The 22,790-nt window shown below is 39.3% G+C and overlaps 1 protein-coding gene across 1 annotated transcript; it reads left to right on the forward strand.

Annotated features, from left to right (window-relative positions):
* The first annotated feature begins 1,628 nt into the window (after positions 1-1,628).
* On the forward strand, positions 1,629-20,023 carry si:ch211-220i18.4 (SRSF protein kinase 3). Its single transcript, XM_041798607.1, has 12 exons — positions 1,629-1,678; positions 5,208-5,287; positions 11,778-11,886; positions 12,131-12,218; positions 12,362-12,449; positions 12,531-12,637; positions 13,086-13,254; positions 13,361-13,437; positions 16,025-16,132; positions 16,851-16,920; positions 17,040-17,132; positions 19,499-20,023. The coding sequence occupies exons 1-12, from the start codon at positions 1,629-1,631 to the stop codon at positions 19,681-19,683; spliced, it is 1,224 nt and encodes a 407-aa protein (XP_041654541.1). The 3' UTR covers positions 19,684-20,023.
* The last annotated feature ends 2,767 nt before the right edge of the window (positions 20,024-22,790 follow it).

Below are 22,790 nucleotides of genomic sequence, written 5' to 3' on the forward strand. Positions count from 1 at the left end.
CCCAACAAGTATCCATGGAGCACTAATGTGTGCAGGTTTTTGTAAAATCTCTCTGCCATGTGGGCATGGGGCTTTGAGACATGGATCTTAAAAATGAGACAATCCCAGTCAAACCAGGACATATGTCAAGTATGCCCTCCAAAGGATGCATTCCCTGAAATGGGACATAGCTATTGCATAACATTATTTCAATCTGGAGAGACTTAATAAGAATTAAAAAAAAAATCCTTTTAAAAAATCTGATGAAAGTGAAAGTGCAATGTCTTTGGCGATTAGACTGCATCGTGATGAGTTCATACTTGAAGGGGTAGTTAGGAAAACAGCAGGAATAGGAAACCCCTCTATGGAGTCTAGACACTGGTGAGGGTGTTGATGAGGATGCAGGATCAAATGAGGAGTAGACCTCTAAGAAGTTGGACCTGGACACCCATGAGGGGGCTTCGAGGAGGAGACTGAGGTATGCAGGATGAGATGAGCAGAAGACCTGTGAGGATCTGGACTAGATGATGATGAACTGGTAGCTGGGGTGGAGGAGGGATGCACACTGAAATGGCAGACTGACTGTGGGAGAGAGGATGACAGATTTAAAATATGACAGGTGCATGATGATTGGTCAGAATTTGGTTAGAATCTGATTAACTTAGTACACAGTGGGTAATCAGCTGATCACCAGAGCGAGAAGAGAGAGAGAATGGAAGAAGGGAGAGATTCTTCCTGCTTAAGCTTCCGTTTAGTGGCTAACACCGGCCGAATTCTCAGCTCTAATAATCTTCTTTTCGGTTTGATCATTGTGGAGAAAATAAACAACAATGAATTGCAGGATTGCCCACATTGATTGAACTTGAAGTCACAAACACAGAAAGCTCCTCTTTGCTTGTTAGGTTGGAGGAATGGCCGTCTCAATTGAAAGTGATTAACAAGTGCTCATTTTAAACAGCAGCAAACAGTCTCCTCTCCTCAGCTAACCTTTATCCTATCAGTTTATTGTGATACTTAATATCATGTCGGAGGCTGGGGATCCCAATCTGAAGCCCGGTTTAGCTCTCTGTGATCCTGTCAGCCCAAAGGTCAAACACCTCCAGAGACAGGAGGGAAAAACATCAGCAGCTGTCACTCTCCCTCCTCTCTCTCTCAGCATTTGGACTCACGCGACACTCCTCTAATCTTTGAACCGCTCTGCTCTCTGCTGTGGCTTTCCCACAGAGGCAGACAGAGAGAAACTGAAGAATAGAGATACAGAGAGAAAGAGAGAGAGGTTATGCTCCAAGCAGACTCAGACTGGAAGTGAGTGGAGGATATAAATCTACCAGAGGAGCAGGTAAAGTCCTGTCAGACAGACCGTTGGAGGCTGCTGGGGATTTCCATGTTTAGACCCTGCTGACTGCTGCTGCTGGCTCTCCCAGTCTCCTGAGAGATCTGCAAGACCCCCATCACCCCCTCTCAGCTGCTCACAAGTTTGTAACATAAAAGGTGCCGCAGTGTTAGCTGCTATATCTGTATCTTTGCTTTGTTCCAAGGATTTGACCTCTGCACACTGCAGATATTCACCACTTTTTAATTCAACACACCTGCTCTCCGATTGCTCCGCTGGCTGCTGTGTCTGCAGGCTGCAACTGCTGAACCACACAATGCAGAGGAGTCCCTACACAGCATGTAACGCTACTCAGCAGAATCACATGTAAGTATGGAGCCTTTTAGTCCTTTCTATATGGCACTGTGGATAAAACAGTGATTTATTCCACATTTTTAACCCTTTCATGCACTATTTTTTCCACTTTCAAGGACATGCAAAGTGATTTTATTATTCCTTTTTTTAAGATATTCATGATTTAGAGCAGTGGTTCTCAAGCTTTTCAGCCCGCGACTCCAAAAATAAAGGTGCCAGAGACCGGGGACCCCCTCTGTACCTAAGATGGTTGAACACAGCCATGCACATTCAAGAAAAGTCATGTGTAGACAAAGTTGTCCTTAAGGGGGGATAAAGGGAAGAGCTTTCTGGGGCCCAGCCAAACTTGGGGTCCATGGAGGTCAACAAAATCACAGTCTATTGTAAGGTTAAACTGTGATATCCATATTTTATATTTAACCTGAAAAAAATAACCATTCTTATCAATGAAAAAAGTCTCTTTTTAAAATCATGTGTGTAGTAAATAGCCTTCTTAAAAATGTAAATCTATTTTGTTAAGAAAAAATAATTAAAATGATTAAAAATGGAAAAAAATTGGTTAATTATGGCAAAAAATGGTGGAAAAGGTGGTGAAGTTGGATCTTAAAAGTAGCAGAAATGGGTAAGAAGTGATAACATCTATACAAGAAGGGCAAAAAATAGCCAAAAAAGGCAAAAATGAGTTACAGTGGCAAAAATGGACATAAATAGTGGTTAAAGGGAATTAAAATGTGTCTGAAAAGGCTTTAAATGGCAAAAATGGGTGGAAATCTGCTGAGATGAGAGGAAAAATCAATATCAAATTGAAAATTAGTGCTAACTGAGAAAGAAAAAAAATAGATATTGGCAGAAATTGGTCAAACTGGCAAAAATGGACATATCAGATAGTGAACTGTGGTTAAAATAGGAAAAACTGGGCATAAAAAGTTGTAAAATGTGGTTGATAGCAGCAATAGAGGCAACATTAAGCTTAAGTGTCAAGAATTGGTTAAGAAGTGGCAAAAACAGGCAGAAAAAAGTGGTGGAAAGAGTTTAAAACTGACAAAAATAGGTGTTAAATGATAAAAATGTGTTAAAATGGCAACAGTGGAAGTCTAAAAATAGTCCCATTTTTTTAGGGAATCTGGAGAACCCCTCTTAGTGTCTCGTGACCTCAAAGTGGGTCCCTACCCCAAGGTTGAGAACCACTGATTTAGAGGAAGTTACACTGATGTCTACTATGGGGGACATCATGTAATGTTGCACTGCAGAAATCCACCAGCTGCAAAAGGATCATCCTTTGTTGAATTATTTTTTAAATTTAGTTTTTTTTCCATACCTGAGCTATTTTTGTTTCTTTTTTTTTTCTCGACTTTCCAGTAGTTCCAGTTTTCCAAAAAGAAAGCATGCTTTTTTCCTGAACAGCATGCAGAGTACCAACATACCTGTTTCAGACTGGGTGCGTGCATTTCTGCATGCATCTGCCATGCTCGTCCGCTCTGGCTTGCACCATTAAAGCTTTCATACCAAGCACGTGATCAATTTTATAGCCAAAATAAGGATAAAAGCATTCTTTATGACTTATAAACACTGACACTGATATTTCTTGAGACTGCTAAATTCTACACTATATTGCCAAAAGTATTCACTCACCCATCCAAATAATTGAAATCAGGTGTTCCAATCACTTCCATGGTCACAGGTGAATAAAATCAAGCACCTAGGCATGCAGACTGTTTCTACAGACATTTATGAAAGAATGGCTCGCTCTCAGGAGCTCAGTGAATTCCAGTGTGGTACTGTGATAGGATGCCACCTGTGCAACAAGTCCAGTGGTGAAATTTCCTGGCTCCTAAATATTCTGCAGTCAACTGTCAGTGGTATTATAACAAAGTGGAAGTGATTGGGAACGACATCAACTCAGCTACCAAGTGGTAGGCCATGTAAAATGATGGAGTGGGGTCAGCAGATGCTGAGGCATATAGTGCACAGAGGTCACCAACTTTCTGCAGAGTCAATCGCTACAGACCTCCAAACTTCATGTGGCCTTCAGATTAGCTCAAGAACAGTGGTAGAGAGCTTCATGGAATGGGTTTCCATGGCCATGCAGCTGCATCCAAGCCATACATCACCAAGTGCAATGCAAAGAGTCGGATGCAGTGGTGTAAAGCATGCCGCCACTGGACTCTAGAGCAGTGGATACGCATTCTCTGGAGTGACCAATCGTGCTTCTCCATCTGGCAATCTGTGGACGAGTCTGGGTTTGGCGGTTGCCACAAAGACATGGATGACAGAGTTTGGTGTGGATCAACTTGACTGGCCTGCACAGAGTCCTGACCTCAACACCTTTGGGATGAATTAAAACGGAGGCTCTGATGTTGGACTTCTCGTCCAACATCAGAGTGTGACCTCACAAATGCGCTTATGGAAGAATGGTCAAAAATTCCCATAAACACACTCCTAAACCTTGTGGAAAGCCTTCCCAGAAGAGTTGAAGCTGTTATAGCTGCAAAGGGTGGACCGACATCATATTAAACCCTTTGGAGTAAGAATGGGATGTCACTTAAGTTTTTATGCGAGTCAAGGCAGGTGAGCGAATACTTTTGGCAATATAGTGTACCTGGTGTGTAAAAACACACATTTCAGATTTCACTTCACAGGATCTTTCAACTGTGTATTTGACAGAATAAGCACAGCTGTCTCCTAGCTCTAACCATGGTCTCAGACCACACTGGTTTGCAGCACACATTGAATAATCAATCTAAAAGTTAGACATTTTCTAATGCAATCATGCATTTAGTATAAAATGGTCATGGAACAGAAGTCCATTGTAGTGACTGGTATGCTTTAAAAGATTAAAATGAAACACACAAATGCAGCATTAATTTTGTATTCAGTTTTGTCCTTGTTTCGTGCAACCTTGATTTTTTGCACAGTAGAACTAAATGGGAACTTGGCCCATAATAGTTTTTTCCACAGCCACATTAAATCAGTCAGAGACAGTTAAGTTTAGCAGAGTGATGTGCTAATTTATTCTGCCAGGATCATGACAGTCATCAGGCAGGGGGCTTTAATGGCAGGTTAGAGTTTGTGACAGCATTTCGAAATCTGACGGGATAAATCTGTCCGGGAAAAAAATCGTTACACTTAGCATCAGCCCTAAACACAAAGTTTCATAACTAACTCCACAGTAAGTCATTCCAGCTGCACATGTATCAGATGCATGCAGTATTTTTATGTATGACATGACCAAAACTCCTCCATCAACCTCACCGGTAGCTGTCCAAAGCAGCAGGGATGCAGGGTTATCAGGTTGCGTGAACATACCGCAAAATGATTTATAGCTGAGTCAGAAATAGTGCAACTTCCGCTGCTGCTCTTTCAGCCTCAGCGTGGCAGTGGGACAAGTTTCCATGGCCGGGCGAGTCTGTGGGAAAGTCTAAAAGTAGCCTCAGTTTCCCAGCGGCACACGCACATGCATACAGTACGCACATGCATATGATGTACATGCAGTAATCATGTTGCATGTTTGCTGTGAGATTAAAAATGGGTCTACTTGCAGTTTCAAGGACCTGGAAAGCCATGAGCAGCGAAATCTGAAGGACACCCAGGACTGTGAGGACCCCAGAGACTACTGTTATGGTAGGGCAGAGTCTCCTCACTCACTCCTTCATCTGCAGATTCTCTCATTTTACCACACTTCAGGGATCAAAACAGCTATTAAAATTATTAACAACACACACATGAACACACATGTTGTCAACTAGTAATTACATGGAAACACACATGTAATCAAGTTTTGCAATTTAGGGAGCCCGAGTGAATATCTGTAATATAATGGGCTTCACACATGACACCTCAAAATACGTCTGAATCACATCTTTCTGTTTGCAAAGTGCATGATGTGCTAAAATAAGACCACACAAAGCTGTTGCCTGTTATGATGGTCACTTAATGAAAACACAGAGTCTTAAATCTGTGTCATGGCTTGACCTTTTGAAGAGTGTGAGTGCAAGAACAGCATGCCTGAGTCCACTCTGGGAGCTGGTTTAGGGCACCACTGATGTTCACCGGGGCATATTATCAAGGATAAGACAATTCCAGATGTCTCCTGTCCCTGTGAAAACTACTGCACCCATGTAGCACAGGCATGGTGCAGAAGTATGAAGAGGATTATTATTGCTGTCTTGAATATGATAAAAACAACCATAGTAGTAGGATGGACTTCATTGTCTGCATGGTACATAAACATATGATGACCTGAGTGGGAGCCATCACTCTCTCTTCTTCTTTTTTCATCTTAGGTCAATGCAAACCAACGATGTGCATGCTTCTACCATAAACAAGTGTGCATGGGCATTTGCTTACTTATTTGGAATCAGACCACCGGGGTAGAGGGGATGAGGGGGGCAATGTCTCCAGAAATGATAAAAAACACTCATGTCTTTTGTGAAAATGCTCTGTGTAACCCTACATATACTATCCAAGGCCAGCCATGAGGGGGGATAAAGTGAGAGCTTTATGGTGCCCAGCAAAATGGGGGGCCTAAGGGGGTCAGTAAAATGACGATCCATTATAGAGCAGTCTGATGACTTTATTTTATTTTTTAACCTGAATAATAACCACTCTTACCAAGGCAATATCTTATTCATGCAAAATGTAAACCCCTTTTTCTCAAAACAGAATTAAAACGGGTTAAAAGTGGCAGAAATGAGTAAAGAAATGAGCAACAATGGCTTAAAAGTGACAAAAATGAGCAAAAAGGGTGGTAAAATTGGATTTAAACAGAACAAAAATGGGTTAAAAGAGGCAAAAATTGACTGAAACATTAGTGAAATGGGTTAGTAGTAGCAAAACAGATAAAAAGTAGGGCTGTCAATAATTAAAATTTTTAATTGTGATTAATCTCACAAATCCCATAGTTAACTCGCAATTAATCGCAAATTAATCACAATTTTTTGTCTGTTCTAAATGTACCTTACAGTACTATTTCTCAAGATTTTAATCCCCTTATCAACACAAGTGGACAAAAATGCTCTGGACTTTATCTGTTGTTCATGTCAACAACCCAAAACAACAACAGATAAAGTCCAGAAAATTCTCTAGTCTGAGCTCAAAGATACTGACCGCTGCAAAAATATGCTGACAGCATAAAATGGTAAACTCAAGCCACAACAGATGGAGATACTGACCATAATGTATCATTACTGAATAATACCACAATGTAGAGTCAAACTTTAGACTTCTAGAAGTTAACTCCTCTGTTCTCAGCAGCTGAACACCAAACAACAGATCTCATCATCACACATGGACATAAAGAAGTCAAGTCTCTGCTGAGAGCTCAGCAGTAAGGCACAGACACATCTAATGGTGTTTCACTGTTCTGATGTGAGTAAGGTGGACACATCTGCCCTGCTCAAGAGAAAAAGCAAGTCATTACTTAAGAAATGTCTGCTATTATTTATCATATTTTTACTTCCAAACTAAAAAATGTAGTCCAAATGTAAAATAAATGCTGACAGTAAGAAATGACTGTCATCAGTCCAGTAGATTTACTGGAATGATGTCAATAAACACACATGTGAAGCCTCTTTTCAAAACTCATGAACACACAAAGTAGAAGAAGTCTCAGTGGAGAACTTTTAAGGTGTAGTAAGAGGACTTAACCATCTCTTCATTCTTCAGATCATAGAAGAGCTACAGATTTAATCTAAAACCATTTTTTCTTCCTAAATAAAGGAGACCCACAGTCTAATAATGCGTTCAGCTTATATTCTGATACTCTACAGAGCTCATTCACTAACCTGTGCTCTCCTGTCACACACCAGCCTCTGCTGCTCTGTCTCCTCCTCCTCCTCATGATGAAGCTGTACATTCACCAGCATCAGACGATCTCCTATAGGGACTGCAGAGTCTTTGACAGTTTTGCAGCATCTTGATTGACTGTTATTTAAATTTGGCGTTTATTCACAGTTCCAGTCGATCGTTTTAGTAAGTTTCGTTTTTTTCCAAATACTTTCACTGCGTGGGGATGAGAGCGGACCTTTAGGAGACATGATCGGACCAGTCAACAGTCAATAGCGCAGCTGTGGTGCCGGTTCATGGCAGATATAATAGCCTAAATGAATAAATTATTCTGGCCCAAAAGTGCGTCGGCACACCAGGAAATGCCTGGTATGCCAGATAGCAAGTCCATCCCTGCAGAGTTGTCTGAGTGTCTCCATTGTAAACAAATCCAGCATGGCGAGGGGAGTGGTGCGGGCTATAAGACTCTACAAACTTCCTGTAACTCTGTTCATGTCGACAGTAGGAGAAAATAACTTCAGTCTTATCTGACATGATCTGAAAGCTGAACCTGACATTCAAAAGTCTCTGTCCTTTATCCATTTCTGCTCGTTTGTACTGCATCACGACGGCGCCACTTCCTGGTCTGGAAAACTACGGGATGGGTCAAGGGTCATACAGAACGCGCATGCGTTAATCGTGTGACAAAAAAATTAGCAGCGTTAAAAGTAATTTGATTTAACACGATATTAACGCGTTAACTTTGACGGCCCTAGTAAAACGTGGTAAAACATGATCAATAAAAGGGATTAAGAGTGGTTTAAGACTGACAAACAGGCATAAAAGTGGAGAAATAGGTTTAAAAAATGGCAAAAAATAAGTCAATAGCGCTAAAATGTCCAAAATGGGAAAATTATTTTAACAACAACAAAAGTGTCATAGATGTGGTAAAAGTGGTAAAAGTGAATGTAAATTGGCAAAATTTTTGGCAAATGGCAAGATTCTGCTATCATCCTTTTCAAGATGGCGGCGCGCAAGGACGCAGCGGCTCAGAGCTTCATATTATTAACTGTTTTATTTCTATTATTAACTGTTTTATTTATATAATTAACTGTTTTATTTCTATTATTAACTGTTTTATTTATATAATTAACTGTTTTATTTCTATTATTAACTGTTTTATTTATATAATTAACTGTTTTATTTCTATTATTAACTGTTTTATTTATATAATTAACTGTTTTATTTCTATTATTAACTGTTTTATTTATATAATTAACTGTTTTATTTATAATAATTAACTGTTTTATTTCTATTATTAACTGTTTTATTTATATAATTAACTGTTTTATTTATATAATTAACTGTTTTATTTCTATTATTAACTGTTTTATTTATATAATTAACTGTTTTATTTATAATAATTAACTGTTTTATTAATATAATTAACTGTTTTATTTATATAATTAACTGTTTTATTTATATAATTAACTATTTTATTTATATAATTAACTGTTTTATTTATAATAATTAACTGTTTTATTTATAATAATTAACTGTTTTATTAATATAATTAACTGTTTTATTTATATAATTAACTGTTTTATTTATAATAATTAACTGTTTTATTAATATAATTAACTGTTTTATTTATATAATTAACTGTTTTATTAATATAATTAACTGTTTTATTTATATAATTAACTGTTTTATTTATATAATTAACTGTTTTATTTCTATTATTAACTGTTTTATTTATATAATTAACTGTTTTATTTATATAATTAACTGTTTTATTTCTATTATTAACTGTTTTATTTATATAATTAACTGTTTTATTTCTATTATTAACTGTTTTATTTCTATTATTAACTGTTTTATTTATAATAATTAACTGTTTTATTTATATAATTAACTGTTTTATTTCTATTATTAACTGTTTTATTTATATAATTAACTGTTTTATTTATATAATTAACTGTTTTATTTATAGAATTAACTGTTTTATGGCTCTGTAGACTGCACAATGCACAAGAACTTTTAAAGAACTTTTTTTAAGCTGTACTTATCTGTTTATCGCTCTATTTATTATTACTTCTCTTTTATGTCCTCCTTGTTCTTTGTTTTTAAGAGTAGCACAGCAAATTTTGTTGTACATTGTGCAATGAAAATAAGGGATATTTTATTCTATTTTATTTTATTCCAAAAAAGAAACTGAAAGAGGGGTAAAAAGGGTCAAAATGTGGCAAAATGGGTAAAAAAGTGTGCAAAACTGGTGAAAAGTGCCAAAGAAAAGTAGCAAAACAGGCAGAAAAGTGCTTAAAAAGTAAAAAATATACATAATTTTAACATCAGAATACAATAATAGCCTGACATGATTTTCAGCTTCAGAATTAGGCAGCTGTTAGCCAGGATGCTAGCACCAATGATATTGATCCAACACACAGGCAGTGATATCAATGAATCACATCTGTAGAGGACTATTCTCTGGGTTTGTCAGGGGCCCAGCTCACCCAGTATGTTTATCTATTACGCATCTGTCTAACATTCTGATGAACGAGCAATTCATGAGGTTGTGGAGCACCTTACTGACCTTACAGTACGGCCCAACAGAATCTGAAGCTTCACATACATGGACTGATCTGTTACATCCCCTTCTTCATGACGGACTCATTTAAGGAATCAACAACCAAGATTATTCCTTCAACAGTCAGCATCATTAATATTTTTCCAGTTTTGTGAGTCCTTCCCTGTCCTGGTCTCACCCAGCCTTGCCCCCCTCCTCTTATAAACCGCTCTAACCTGCAGCATGGTGTCGCCCACTCTCACCTTGCTCCCTTGGTCCTTCCCTTCCCTCCTGCTGGTGCAGGTCTCTGTGAATCTGAGGCCGATAAGCTGCTGAGTGTGTGATACTACAGATACCTGACACCGTAATAAATCACAGACCTGCTCCTATCATGTTCACTTTTAATAGAAAAGGAGATTCAATTCAAGATCTCTGACAATGTCCAAGAAGAGTGTGTCACGTGGGCTGAAAGAGAGCTGATACAGGCTTATGCATCATCATCTGTCAGCGTCCCGCTGGCAGATTTCACTGTATTACTCACTACAGACATGTTACAGCTTAGAGGAAGTTGTAATGCCCCAAATAGCTTTGGTGTCACATTTTAGTCCTCCATGTGAGCAGAAGAAATTATTATGTGTCATATTCTCTATACCAGGGGCTTTCAAACTTTTTTCGCCCAAGGCACACCTAAGGTTAAGCCAAAATCTCAAGGCACACCATATTCATATCAATACAAAATAGACTTTAAAATAATATAACAGTCAAGGTGGCCCAGGGAAAGGGGAGAGGTTTGTGGGGCCCAGACAACTGGGGGTGGCAAAAGTGGGCAAAAGGTGCCTGTAAGGTGGCAAAAATTGGTTGAAATGATGATAAAACATGAAAAAATTGGGTAAAAAGTGGCAAGACAAAGTCAAAAATGGTTAACAACTGGCATAAGGGGCCAAAAAATTGGTTAATAGTGGCAAAACATGTTGAAAGTGTCAAAAAGATGGCAAAAATGGGTTACAAGTGGCCAAAAGGATTAAATGTTGTAAAGGTGGTTGAAACTGTTTACAAGTGATTAAAAAAATGGGCAAAATTAGGCAAAAAAGTGGCCAAACAAAGGCAAAGTGAGTGAAAATTAGCAAGAAGGTGGCAAAAATGGGTTGAAAGTGTCAAAAAGATGACAAAATAGGTTACACATGTCAGAAAAGTGGCAAAAAAGGGTTAAAGTTGCTAAAATGTGGTAAAAAGTGATGAAAAAATGGCAAAAAAATGTCCAAAAGTAGGCAAACCCATCAAAAAGGTTGCAAAAAATGGGTTAAGTGTGACAAAAAGTTCCACAAAAGTTGAAAAAATGGGTCAAAAGTATTTTGAAAAGGTTGTAAAATTACAAAAAAGCAGCAAAAATGGTTTAAGTTGACAAATTAGTGGCAAAATGGATAGAAAAATTGGTTAACTTGGTTAAAAGTAGCATGAATAATGATAATTTCAACACCTATTTCAACTCAATAATAGCTTGCCCAATGAGGTAACTGTTAGCCAGAATGCTAGCACCAATGCTACTGATGTAACACACATACTCATCAGTAAATCACAACTGGGGAGGGTCCATTCTCTGGGTTTTTTTCAGGGGTCCAGCTAGATTCCCTAGGCACACCTAGACTTGTCCCAAGGCACACGAGTGTGCCCTGCCACACCATTTGAGAACCACTGCTCTATACTCACAGATCAAACCCAAAAGAGCCCCTCAGTTTAGAATAAACTCAGAAATCGCTAACGTTGTCCTTTTTTCTCCTATAGGTGGATACCACCCTGTCCAGATAGGAGACACCCTAAACGGGAGATACCAGGTGGTGTCGAAGCTCGGCTGGGGATATTTCTCCACCGTCTGGTTGTGTCTGGATCACACGTAGGTTTGATTACAGAATAATAAAGATGGACAACAGGGCTGGACCTAGACTTTATAGGAAGGACAACCATTTCTTCATTCTTAACCAAGACCCAGATAAATGAGAACTTATGCGGACATTTGGTTTAGAGATTTATAGCAGAGGATGCCATGTGCATACATTTGTTGCACACTAAATCTCTGCTCTTAAAGACTGTTGTGAGTGGATTAGTGCTTCCTGATATCCATGGACATGTGTTCCCAGGCTCAAACGTCGTGTTGCTGTGAAGGTGCTAAAAAGTGGAGCTGGCTTCACTCAGGCCGGACAGGATGAACTCGCTCTCCTACGATGTGTGAGCAACCTTTCTCATTCGGCCTTTTTCTGGCTGTCTATCTGACCACCTGTCCTTCTTTCTAATACAGTCTGAATGTTTCTCCATGTAAATTTCACCTGATTTCCCCTTCTCTACTCTGACCTTGCTCCTGCCCTTATCAGGCCAGCGGTCCGACGAGCCGCCACCCCTCCAGTCGAAGAATCGTTCGGCTGCTGGATGAGTTCAAGCTGGCGGGAGTCAACGGGATCCGTATCCTTATGAAACTGTTGCCAACGCTGTTTTCATGCAGCCAGGCCAACCTGCAGAAGTGACCTTGACTAAGGTGATCAGATATCTGCCTGGTGCTGGAGCTGCTGGGACCTGATCTGAGGAGCTGGCAGCTTTGTTTTGGGACTCCAGGACTGTCACAGTCTTTGGTCAAACAAGTACTCACTCAGGTAGAGATAGACTCAAGAAATTAAGAACGGAGAGACAAATGATTGGGGCCCTATTGAATGCTGTCACAAGACACAGGTTATACTTTAACTCAGTGGTTCTCAAATAGTGTGAGAACCACCTGAATTCTTTGGTGCCCCCCCAGGGGGGTCCGGACCCCAGGTTGGGAATGAGTGTTCCACAGCTTTACCAGTATCATGTCAGCAGTAATCACCAGTGGGAAGTGGCACATGCAAGTAGTATCAATCTTATTTCACTTAGACTAGAATCAGAGTGATTTTCTAAACAAATGTTGAAGTTTTCCTTTTTAAAACCCTGAAAAAGCGTTTTAAAATGTTTGGCCAGTAAACGTGCAGTGTGGGGCCCCAATACCTCGCCTCTTTGACCCACTTGAAGTCACTGGTCTGAGTATTGGTTTGCATCATTCTAACGGTTCTGTGTTTCCTCCAGGTTCTGCAGGGCCTGGACTACCTCCACACTCAGTGTAAAATCATCCACACTGATATCAAACCTGAGAACATCCTACTGTTTCTGGAAGAACTATCCCACATAAAACCAGCAGGGGGCAGCAAATCCTCCTCTGAACTGACAGGGAAAGACGCCAAATCAACAGGCACAGGTTTTTACATACTTAGAGAGCTCATTTATTTAAGTTCGCTCCAACTCTGCAGATGCATTAAGAGTGAAATATGCAGAATGACTGTACACTTTGCTGTTTCTTTCAGTGAAGGATCAGCTGAACCTGTGCAGTTTAAAGGATATTAAAGTGAAGATTGCTGACCTGGGCAGCTCCTGCTGGGTGGTCAGTACTTACTCTACACTTTACATTCAGCAAATACAAAGCCTCTGTCATCTAAAGTCCCAGGGCTGGTTTTAGTCATTGAAGGCAAAGACCAGTACAAGGTTCTTCCCTATTTACCTGAAAGCAATCATAGTGAGTAGACACAAATGTTTAAGCATCTCTTTAACAAAGCCAGAGAACAACAGGACATACCAAACAATATTTATTCAGCTCTTAAAAGAGCATCAAAGCTGAATTTCACTGCATTGCAATATTTAAACGTGTCTCTAGGACAGGCAGGATTTCTAACAGTATAAAATAGTTTACGCCCACTGTCCATTCTTGTGCTGTAAATCATGCAATTTTACATTTGCATGTCATTTTACCTTACATCATTCATTCTTTGTTTCAAAATGTCTACAGCAGTGATCATCAACTGGTGGTCTGAGGGCCACATCAGGTCCACATCAGGTCCAGCCTCACGTGTGTCCCCTGAAAGACTGTTAAATTCAGAAAATGTGGGGGCCATCTTTTTTCTTTAAACCCTTACGGCTATTAAAGATACCATATATATATATATATATATATATATATATATATATATATATTCAACAAAACTTAGATGTCACTCTCAAAAATAAAAAATAAAAAATAAAATGATAATAATGATAATAATGATAAAAGAAAACTTTGCTTGCACTGGTTGTAAAGTTAAAAGTGGTAGCCAAGAACCAGTGAAGTAAATCAAACCCACACGTGTCTAAAATATCTCAATTGCCCCCTTGTGGCTGGCTGCAGTGTTTGCAGTTAGTCGATAAAAAGTCCTGGCATTTTAGTCTTTACTGTTAGTCAGAAGAATTATTGTATTTTAACTTCTTTTAATAAATACATTGCTTGAATAATTACTGTACTATCAATAATTTAATTATTTTAATTAATTTTCAGAAAAACAAATAAACAAAACCAACATGCCTTTAATGCCCTGTACCAAATCTCTGCTTAACTTTTTACCAATCAAAAACAAAAAAGCTCTTGCATGAGCATTGTAGTCTTGTTTTAGTCTTTGTGACAAAGATCAAACTTACTTTTTTATCATGAGACTTCTATTTTTAGCTGCTCTCAGCCTTGTCTTGCTTGTGAAAAAAATATAACTGACAAAGGTATTCAGCCATAGTTTCGCCCACAAAATTAAAACTGCTGTACGGTCTACAGGGGTGTCAAACTCAAGGCCCAGGGGGCAAAATCCAGCCCGTGGTACAGTTACACCTGGCCTGCAAGATCACAACATATTCTTATTATAACTGGCCCTAAAATATGAGGTCTGCAGATTTCCTCCTGTAAAAAAATGTAAACTTAACCTTGATGATATCGAATATCCTCAAGTCATAAAAATGTGAAAAAAATAAAGAGTAAAAAAAATACAAAACTATATAGAAAGAAAAATGTGGGACAACAAATTAATTTGTGTTTTCATTTTATATTTTCAATTTTGCATTGCACAATTATGACTTCAATCTATTATTTAGACTTTTATTTCATATTTTGACCATTTTCAACTTGTAATTTTGACTTTATCTCATTTCTACATTCCCAATTTATTATTTTGACTTTTTGTCTGATATTTTGACCTTTTCAATTTATAATATTGACATTTATCTCATATTTTGACTTTGTAAATTTACTATTTTCATTTTTTATTTCAAATTTTGAATTTTTCAAATTATAATTTTGATTATTTATATCATATTTTGACTTTTTGAATTTAATATTTCGACCTTTATATCATATTTTGACCTTTTAAATGTACCATTTTCAATTTTAAGGCATATTTTTGCCCTCAAAACATGATTGTGACTTTCTTTTTTATATTTCTACCTTTAAAAAGCATTATTTTAACATCTAATTTTGTGTTTTGACCTTTTAACTAATAAGTTTGACTTTTTATCTCTGATTCTGAGCCTTTTTACTTATCATTTGGACTTTTTAAATCTCAAAATCATTTATCATCATTGCTCATTTTTTCCCCCATGATTTATTAGTGGCTAAAAATAAGGTTGACATTTTATGGTTAAATGTGGACCCTGTTAGGCCCTCAGGTTAGATGGCCCCTTTCTGTGATTGAGTTTGACACCCCTGGTCTAAAACCTTGGTTTCCAACCTGGGGTCAGGGACCCCCTGCAGGGGGCACCAGAGATCTGAGGGGGGCGTGAGGCTGTTAAAATTAGATTAACAGAAATAATGGTACATAAATAAATGATACAATGTTTTTGGGTAAAATAATTTATGTTTAGGGCTACTTTGTTTGGACTTACACAAAAAATAATCAAAATTAATTTTGGCCACAAAGAATCAGAGTATTCAGGAAAAAGTTAGGAACCACTGGTCTAAAAGCCCCTAAAACATGAAGCCAAACGCTGTCTCTAACCATAACTTTAAGCCATAAATATAGGACTTCAGTAGTGATAAAAACATATTTTTTGTCTTTGTAATACAGCTTAAAGTCTGGTTGAATATCTCTTATTACATAATAAAACATCCTGTCAACACAGACAGTACAAGATATAAAATAAAGCCTTTACTGTGCCATGTTTGCCTGTTTTTACTCCAGTACAAACACTTCTGTGAGGAGATCCAGACCCGTCAGTATCGCTCCCTGGAGGTTTTACTGGGATCTGAGTACGGCCCGCCTGCTGACATCTGGAGTGTGGCCTGCATGGTGAGGGCTAAAAACATTCAGCACGTTATGATCGTCTTACTGTGAAGTCTGTTAAACACAGACGCATCCAAAGCCACGCTTACACAAGAAGGCTGATCTTAAACACAAAGGGCTATTGTCCTCATGTTTCTTTGGTGAGGACAAATGATGCACCACCTTGTTTCTCCGAGAGCCTTAAAAGGACAGTCCTGTGGATCTCTCTCGAGTTCTGCAGCCAGCGTGGGTTCTCCTACACTCTAGGAAGGGGAGGGGTTGGATGATTTTGATGGGAACAAATGTTACATCACCATGTTTCAGCAGAAGCCTAAAACAGGCTCCACAGTTGGTCTTTTATGAGGTTTGAAGCCAGCGTGGGTTCTCCCACACACTTGGAAGAGATCTGCTCTGAGTTATTTGCCACTAAAACTGGTCATTGGTATCATATTTAAAAGACAAAAAATATATTTATTCAGACCTCAAATACAGTTTATTGTTTCTGCACAGATAAACTTTACTGGCGCTAACCTTTTACCTTGTGGGACGCCGTATTTATCTTTCTAAAGAAAGAAACCTAACTGGAAGCTCACTTTTCCTTCGAGTTTTGTTTTGTCTATCATCCACTGAGGTAGAAAATATGTATTGCACTAGCAGGAGCCGGCCAACTCTATTCTATGCTCACTCAGCCACACATCTCATCATTTATTTATTATTTATTCTTTTATTTATTGCATTTTTTCAGGCGTTTGAGTTAGTCACTGGAGACTCCCTGTTTGAACCCAAAGCGAGCGAGAGTGTTTCCCTGGAGGAAGGTACGTATAGCGCGCTGTGCTGACACTGGTTAAGATTAAGCAGGTTCCACTGTGGCTGCATTGTAATTGCTGAGGCTGTATATGCTAATGCATGCTGTAAATCTGTGCATCTATCACAGACCACATAGCCCAGATCATGAGGCTGCTGGGTAGAATCCCTCCAGCTCTTGCTCTATCGGGGAGATACTCTGCAGAGTACTTCAGCCGCAGAGGTGAGTCTGAAACCGCCCTTAAAGTTTAAAGAAGTCAGTTTGGATGTCTTAAAGCTGCAGTATGTGGATTAAAATGTTGTTGAAGAATGGCTTATCCAACTTTACATCAAATTACGGGTGTCAAACTGAAAGGCCTGGGGCCCAAATCCAGCCCGTGGTGCAGTCATACCCGGCCCATCAGATCATATGGTTTTTTGATTATAACTGGCCCACCAGTATGAGGTCTGCAGATTTCCTCCTGTATAAAAACATAAACTTAACCTCAATGATATATGATTTCCTTGTTGATTCATAAAAATTAGAAAAAGTGAACAGTAAAAATGATTTGATAAAAAGTCAGGAACGTGGGGAAAAATAAGTGTTTTCTCTATATTTTCAATTTTGCATCTCACAGTAATGACTAAACGTTATGGTTTGACTTTTTATTTCATCCTTTACATCTCATAACTTTGACTTTTTATCTCATATTTTTACCTGTTAGATTAATAATTTTACATTTTAAATCCAATTTAGTCTTTTTAAAGTCATGATTTTGACTTTTTTAACCCCTAACTTTAACTTTCATCTCATTTTTTTACCTTAGAAAGGCAGGATTTTTAATTTTCTCAGCTTTTTGACCTTTTAAAATCATAATTTTAACTTTTATCTCACGTATTGACCTTTATCAACTCATCATTTTAATTTTTATCTCATTTTTTTACCTTAAAAACAGAATTTTTGTATTTTATCTCAGTTTTTTGACCTTTTAAAATCACGACTTTGACAATCATCTCATGTATTGACCTTTTTCAACTCCTAACTTTAACTTTTCTCATTTTTTACCTTAAAAACTCATGATTTTTAATTTTATCTCATAGTTTTACTGGCAAACCCCACCTGTAATGATCACAAACCCATGTCAAAACAGGCCTTGGGAGGAGTGAAAACATATTTTTCCATCATGAAAAGCTTTCAGTGAGGCTCTTTGCTCTTGTTCAAATAACACTGGCTGTGTTTCGTCACCAAAGCTTCCCCCATAATTTGTAACTTCATCCCTGAAAGGGTTTTGCCCTAAACTGGCACTGGAAAGCTTCAATAGGAAACGTTTGGGAAAAGGCAAAGGCTTTGAAAAAATCTCAGAGTGTGATTGGATGAACATTCTGTCCGTCACATCTTTATGGGCCAATCAGAGCAACAAAACACGTGATGTAGCTGCTATCGAGAACTGCATAACACGAACGATGGCAACTGTAGACATGTCAGTACACGACTTTTGTGGTTTTTGAAAAAGAAAACAACTCACTGCTGTTCTTTGTTCTTCTTTTAATGAAGAAATGTCGTCAAGTTCTGATAAAACTGGCGCTTTAGCAGCATCCACGTTAATCTCTTCCACCATAATTGCCCCGGTCTCTTGTTGCTGCTTGTTTACGTTGCGACTCCGGCGCACCTGAAAGTACTGCCCCTCATCGCTGATTGGTCCTGTCACTTTCTAACCGCACCCAAACAGTTCAGACGGGAGCTTTGGAAGATGTATTTGCCAGTGAGAAACACGGAAACAGGCGTATCCATCTGCTATGCAAAGTTAGTGTTGCCGGGCTCTTCGATATAAAGCTTCACTCAATAAAGCACAGAAAACAGCTGTTCTCATCTCCCGGATGAAATTCACATAATGAGGGTGAAAAGCTGTTAAAAGTGGCAAAACTTTCCCAAAGAAGGCTTTTCAGTTAGCTTTCAGTGCAAACCAGAAAGGTCTACTTTTAACAGCTTTTCTCCCTCACTGTGTGAAATTCATCCGTGAAATGAAAACTGTGGTATATGGTATCGGTTATTCACCTCATGGAGGGCAGTACTTACTGTGTCCACAATTCAAAATAAGTAAGCAGTGGAAGTCGGTGCAGCACTGGCAGCCACACACCACCCCTCTGGTAGTGGAATGTATAGACGACTGTACATTTATACTGGCTAGACTCTGCTGTGCTTGTGTTTTGCTACCATTGCACAACGCTCTTCTGTGAACCCCTCAATCTACAGAACCAAACTCATCTTTGGTGATAAGCTTTGGTTTTGACAGTTGCGAGGTTTCTAAGGAGCACAGGTATTTGTAGGATGCTTGAAGAAGAAGAGTTAAGATGGTCCAAGGTTCTGATTAGGATGCCTCCTAGGTTTCTTTCTTTTGAACATTTCAAAGCAGGACTAACTGTTAGGAGACCACAGAGCAGAGTCAGAACATGCTAGGAGGATTATCATCCAGCCTGGGAACACTGCAGGATCTCCCATGATAGATGGGAATTTACTGCTGGAGAATAGAGGATATAGAAACCAGAAGAAGGTGGTTGTATGAATGAATGGATGCTTTCTCTTATGTTAACAGTTTGTTTTGTACCCAGGTGACCTTCGTCATGTCGGTCCACTCAGGCTCTGGAGCCTCTACGATGTTCTGGTGGAGAAATACCACTTCAAGTTGGAGGAGGCCTCTCAGTTCTCCGACTTTCTCCTCTGTATGTTGGATTATCACCCAGAGAGGCGGGCCACTGCTGCACGGTGCCTCCGTCATCCTTGGCTGACCTCATGATTGTCGTCTAAAAGCCCCACAGGCCTCGTCTTCATCCGCGTCTGCTTGTCATCACAGCTGGATGCTTTTAGCAGATCGATCCGGACGGCTTGTCCGGCCATAAACTTTTTCAGTGAGATGTTAGAAATGCACAGAGCATTTTTGAATTTGGTGCTTTCTTGATTTGCAGCGCTGGGCAGAAGATGAGCTGGCTTTCACTGTTTGAGCACCATTTTGCACTATTTGTTTTCACTCTTGTTGCTCTGAAAAGAATATAAAATCCTGTGAACAGCTGTGGCTCAGACGGTATCTACATGTATCTGTGCATGCATCATGCATCCTGCTAGTCAGTGCTGCAGCTACTTCCTAGGTAGACTGAAGGTCAGAGGTTAAATAATGGTGTGATAAGAATGGATTTATACCCTTAGGTCATTTATATATGTCTGAAATTCATATCCTTTTTAATGAATTTTTGTTCAGTTTAATGAACAGCTTTGAAACAATAAAAACAGACACTCAAATTCAACTGACTCTCATTTAATCCAGTTCATATGTACAAAGCACAAGCAGTCATAAAATGTTATAAAATGGTTTATGTTTAGTAAAGAACATCATCCTATCCAGCTGTAGGCCCTGCACTGCTTCAGTGGGTCTTCTTTATAAACGACGGTATAACCGCACTCTGTCGTGACCCGACGGCACTTCCGGGGCCAGGAGGTGGGCTTCATCGGCCTGGAGTGAGAGGGAGCATGAGACAGAAATCCTGCAAGAAGAGCTGTGTATGTCAACTAATACAACCTGCAGAAAGAATCTACTCACGGGAAGCAGTAGGCTCCAAAGTCATGGCAGAAACATTTATCACAGCCTCTCTTGAAAGACTCTCCAGGTTTGTAGAACTTGTCTTTGTAGGAGCAGATGCCTGGACCAAAAACAGCAGAGAATAAATACGTCAATCTCGAGTCTTTGTCCTCTAAAATGTCCATACAGCTCTTTTTTTGTCCATTTGAGAGTCTTAAAAATATCAGTTCAATGAGATAGTAGGTTGCATGAAAATAATTGTTTGGAGATAGCAGGCAGTGCTGGGAGCATTTCAAACTGAGTAGACTGTACATTCCTGCAGGGAAATAAAGATAAATCTCTAAAGCAATCTCTAAAAAAACAACTAAAATGCCTGTGTTTTCATGAAATGATCATGTGGGCCTTGAAAACATCCATCCATTTTCTATACCGCTTATCCCGTTAGGGGTCGTGGGGGTGCTGGAGTCTATACCAGCTGTCATTGGGTGAGAGGCGGGGTACACCCTGGACTGGTCTCCAGTCAATCACAGGGCTGACATATAGAGACAGACAACCAGGCATGCTCACACTCACACCTACGGCCAATTTAGAGTCAACAATTAACCTAACCAGCATGTCTTTGGTGGTGGGAGGAGGCCAGAGTACCTGGAGAGAACCCACGCATGCACGGGAGAACATGCAAAATCTGCACAGAAAGGCCCGGACCAGGAGGCAAACCAGGAACCTTCTTGCTGTGAGGCAACCCCTATGCCGCCGTGCAGCCCCGCCTTAAAAACTACATAGCTAAATATTTTTAAAAACTGCCCGATTCTTGTGCATCTCTCATATATAAACCCGTTCTTATGCTGAGAAGGCATGGCAGTGAGCTGTGCGGCAGATGAATGAATCAGTACCGATATAGAGAGTGAGCCAAAAAAAAGAGCGAGAGACTATTGCGTGTCTCCGTGGTTACACAGACGTCAAGCCAGGTTTTTTTTGATTGGTGCTTTGGGGACCGGACTTTCATGAACAAAGAGTTTATTCATATTTAATTAATTTTGACATGTTTTCTTATAAATGCATTTATTAATGGATATAGATTTTAATAAACATTGGTGGATATTAGGAAATAAATACGGCTGATTATAGATATACCAGAAATGAAATAAAAATGACAGTAATATATCTCCTTTTTTTGTTTTAATTGCCCTTTATTTTGACAGTTTTTTATTTTAAATTTCAAATCGATTCATGGGCCACAATTAGGTCTTTCAGACCAGCAGGGCTCAGCGCCAATTCCGATTTCTGAACCATATTTTTTCAATGAGCGGGTACAAAAGGTCCGGGACCTGAAATGTCTGTTCTTTGTTGGAACCAAAAAAATCAGGTGACATCAAGTAACATTATCAGTGGGCGTGTCATATTCTACGTTGTGAAGATGAGCAGAAAATGGAGAAAAAGTGGTCTGCTAAGGGGACAAGAGGTTTGGTTGCGATCCAGGTATTAACAGAATTCCAGGTGAAACTGGAGCGTAGTACAAGGAAGAGAGAGTTATATGCGGAAGTTACGGAAGAGATGGCGAAGGCTGGGTTTGCCCGAATGCCAGACTAGATAATTAACAAACTCAAGAAACCACCGAGCATCGTTCTTCCACTTTGGTCCCATTTAAAGCGGTTTGAACGAGGGCTGGTTCACCAGAAAGATCCAAGGTTCTGAGAACAGAGCCAGAACCAGAACCATGTTTGTCTGAAAGCACTGAATGACTAGTGGGGCTGTATGTGGCCCCTTGGCCTGTTCTAAACTAACTACAAAAGGAAGCTACAAGCCATTAGTCAAACTATTTTAAAAGTCACCAGTAAAAGTAAGTCGGTGGTTCTGACAGTTCACAGATGGTCACCAACAGCACTGTCTATGCTCCAGACATTAACTGAGCTTTCTAACTGATTATCAGACATCATGAAAACAGATAAAACTGTAAATGTTCCCCTCTAGATGAGAGATATCATCCATCTGCCTGGCTCTAACCTCTTTCTAGTGTGGGCATGAACATGCTGGCTGAAAAAATACATTTTCTCAAGAGGATTTGTCAAAACTTGTCAGATGTACAGTATATTTATGTGCATCCTCATGGCACATGCAGCCAAACTGCAAGAGGTCAAGCTAAATCTAGTGTCCACATGATTTATCCTCCCCTTCCTGCAGGCGATCCTCGTGGGGGTTTGTCAGTCACCTTGCAGAGGGGATCAATAGGAACACACTGATCTGCTGTGAAGAGCCTCATGGGGATGAATGCAAGGTCAGGCTACAGAGGACACACTCTATGGTCAGCCAGAGGTCCCAGAAGTCACAAA

Source organism: Cheilinus undulatus, linkage group 11, assembly GCF_018320785.1.
Source record: "Cheilinus undulatus linkage group 11, ASM1832078v1, whole genome shotgun sequence".
Lineage (NCBI taxonomy): Eukaryota > Metazoa > Chordata > Actinopteri > Labriformes > Labridae > Cheilinus > Cheilinus undulatus.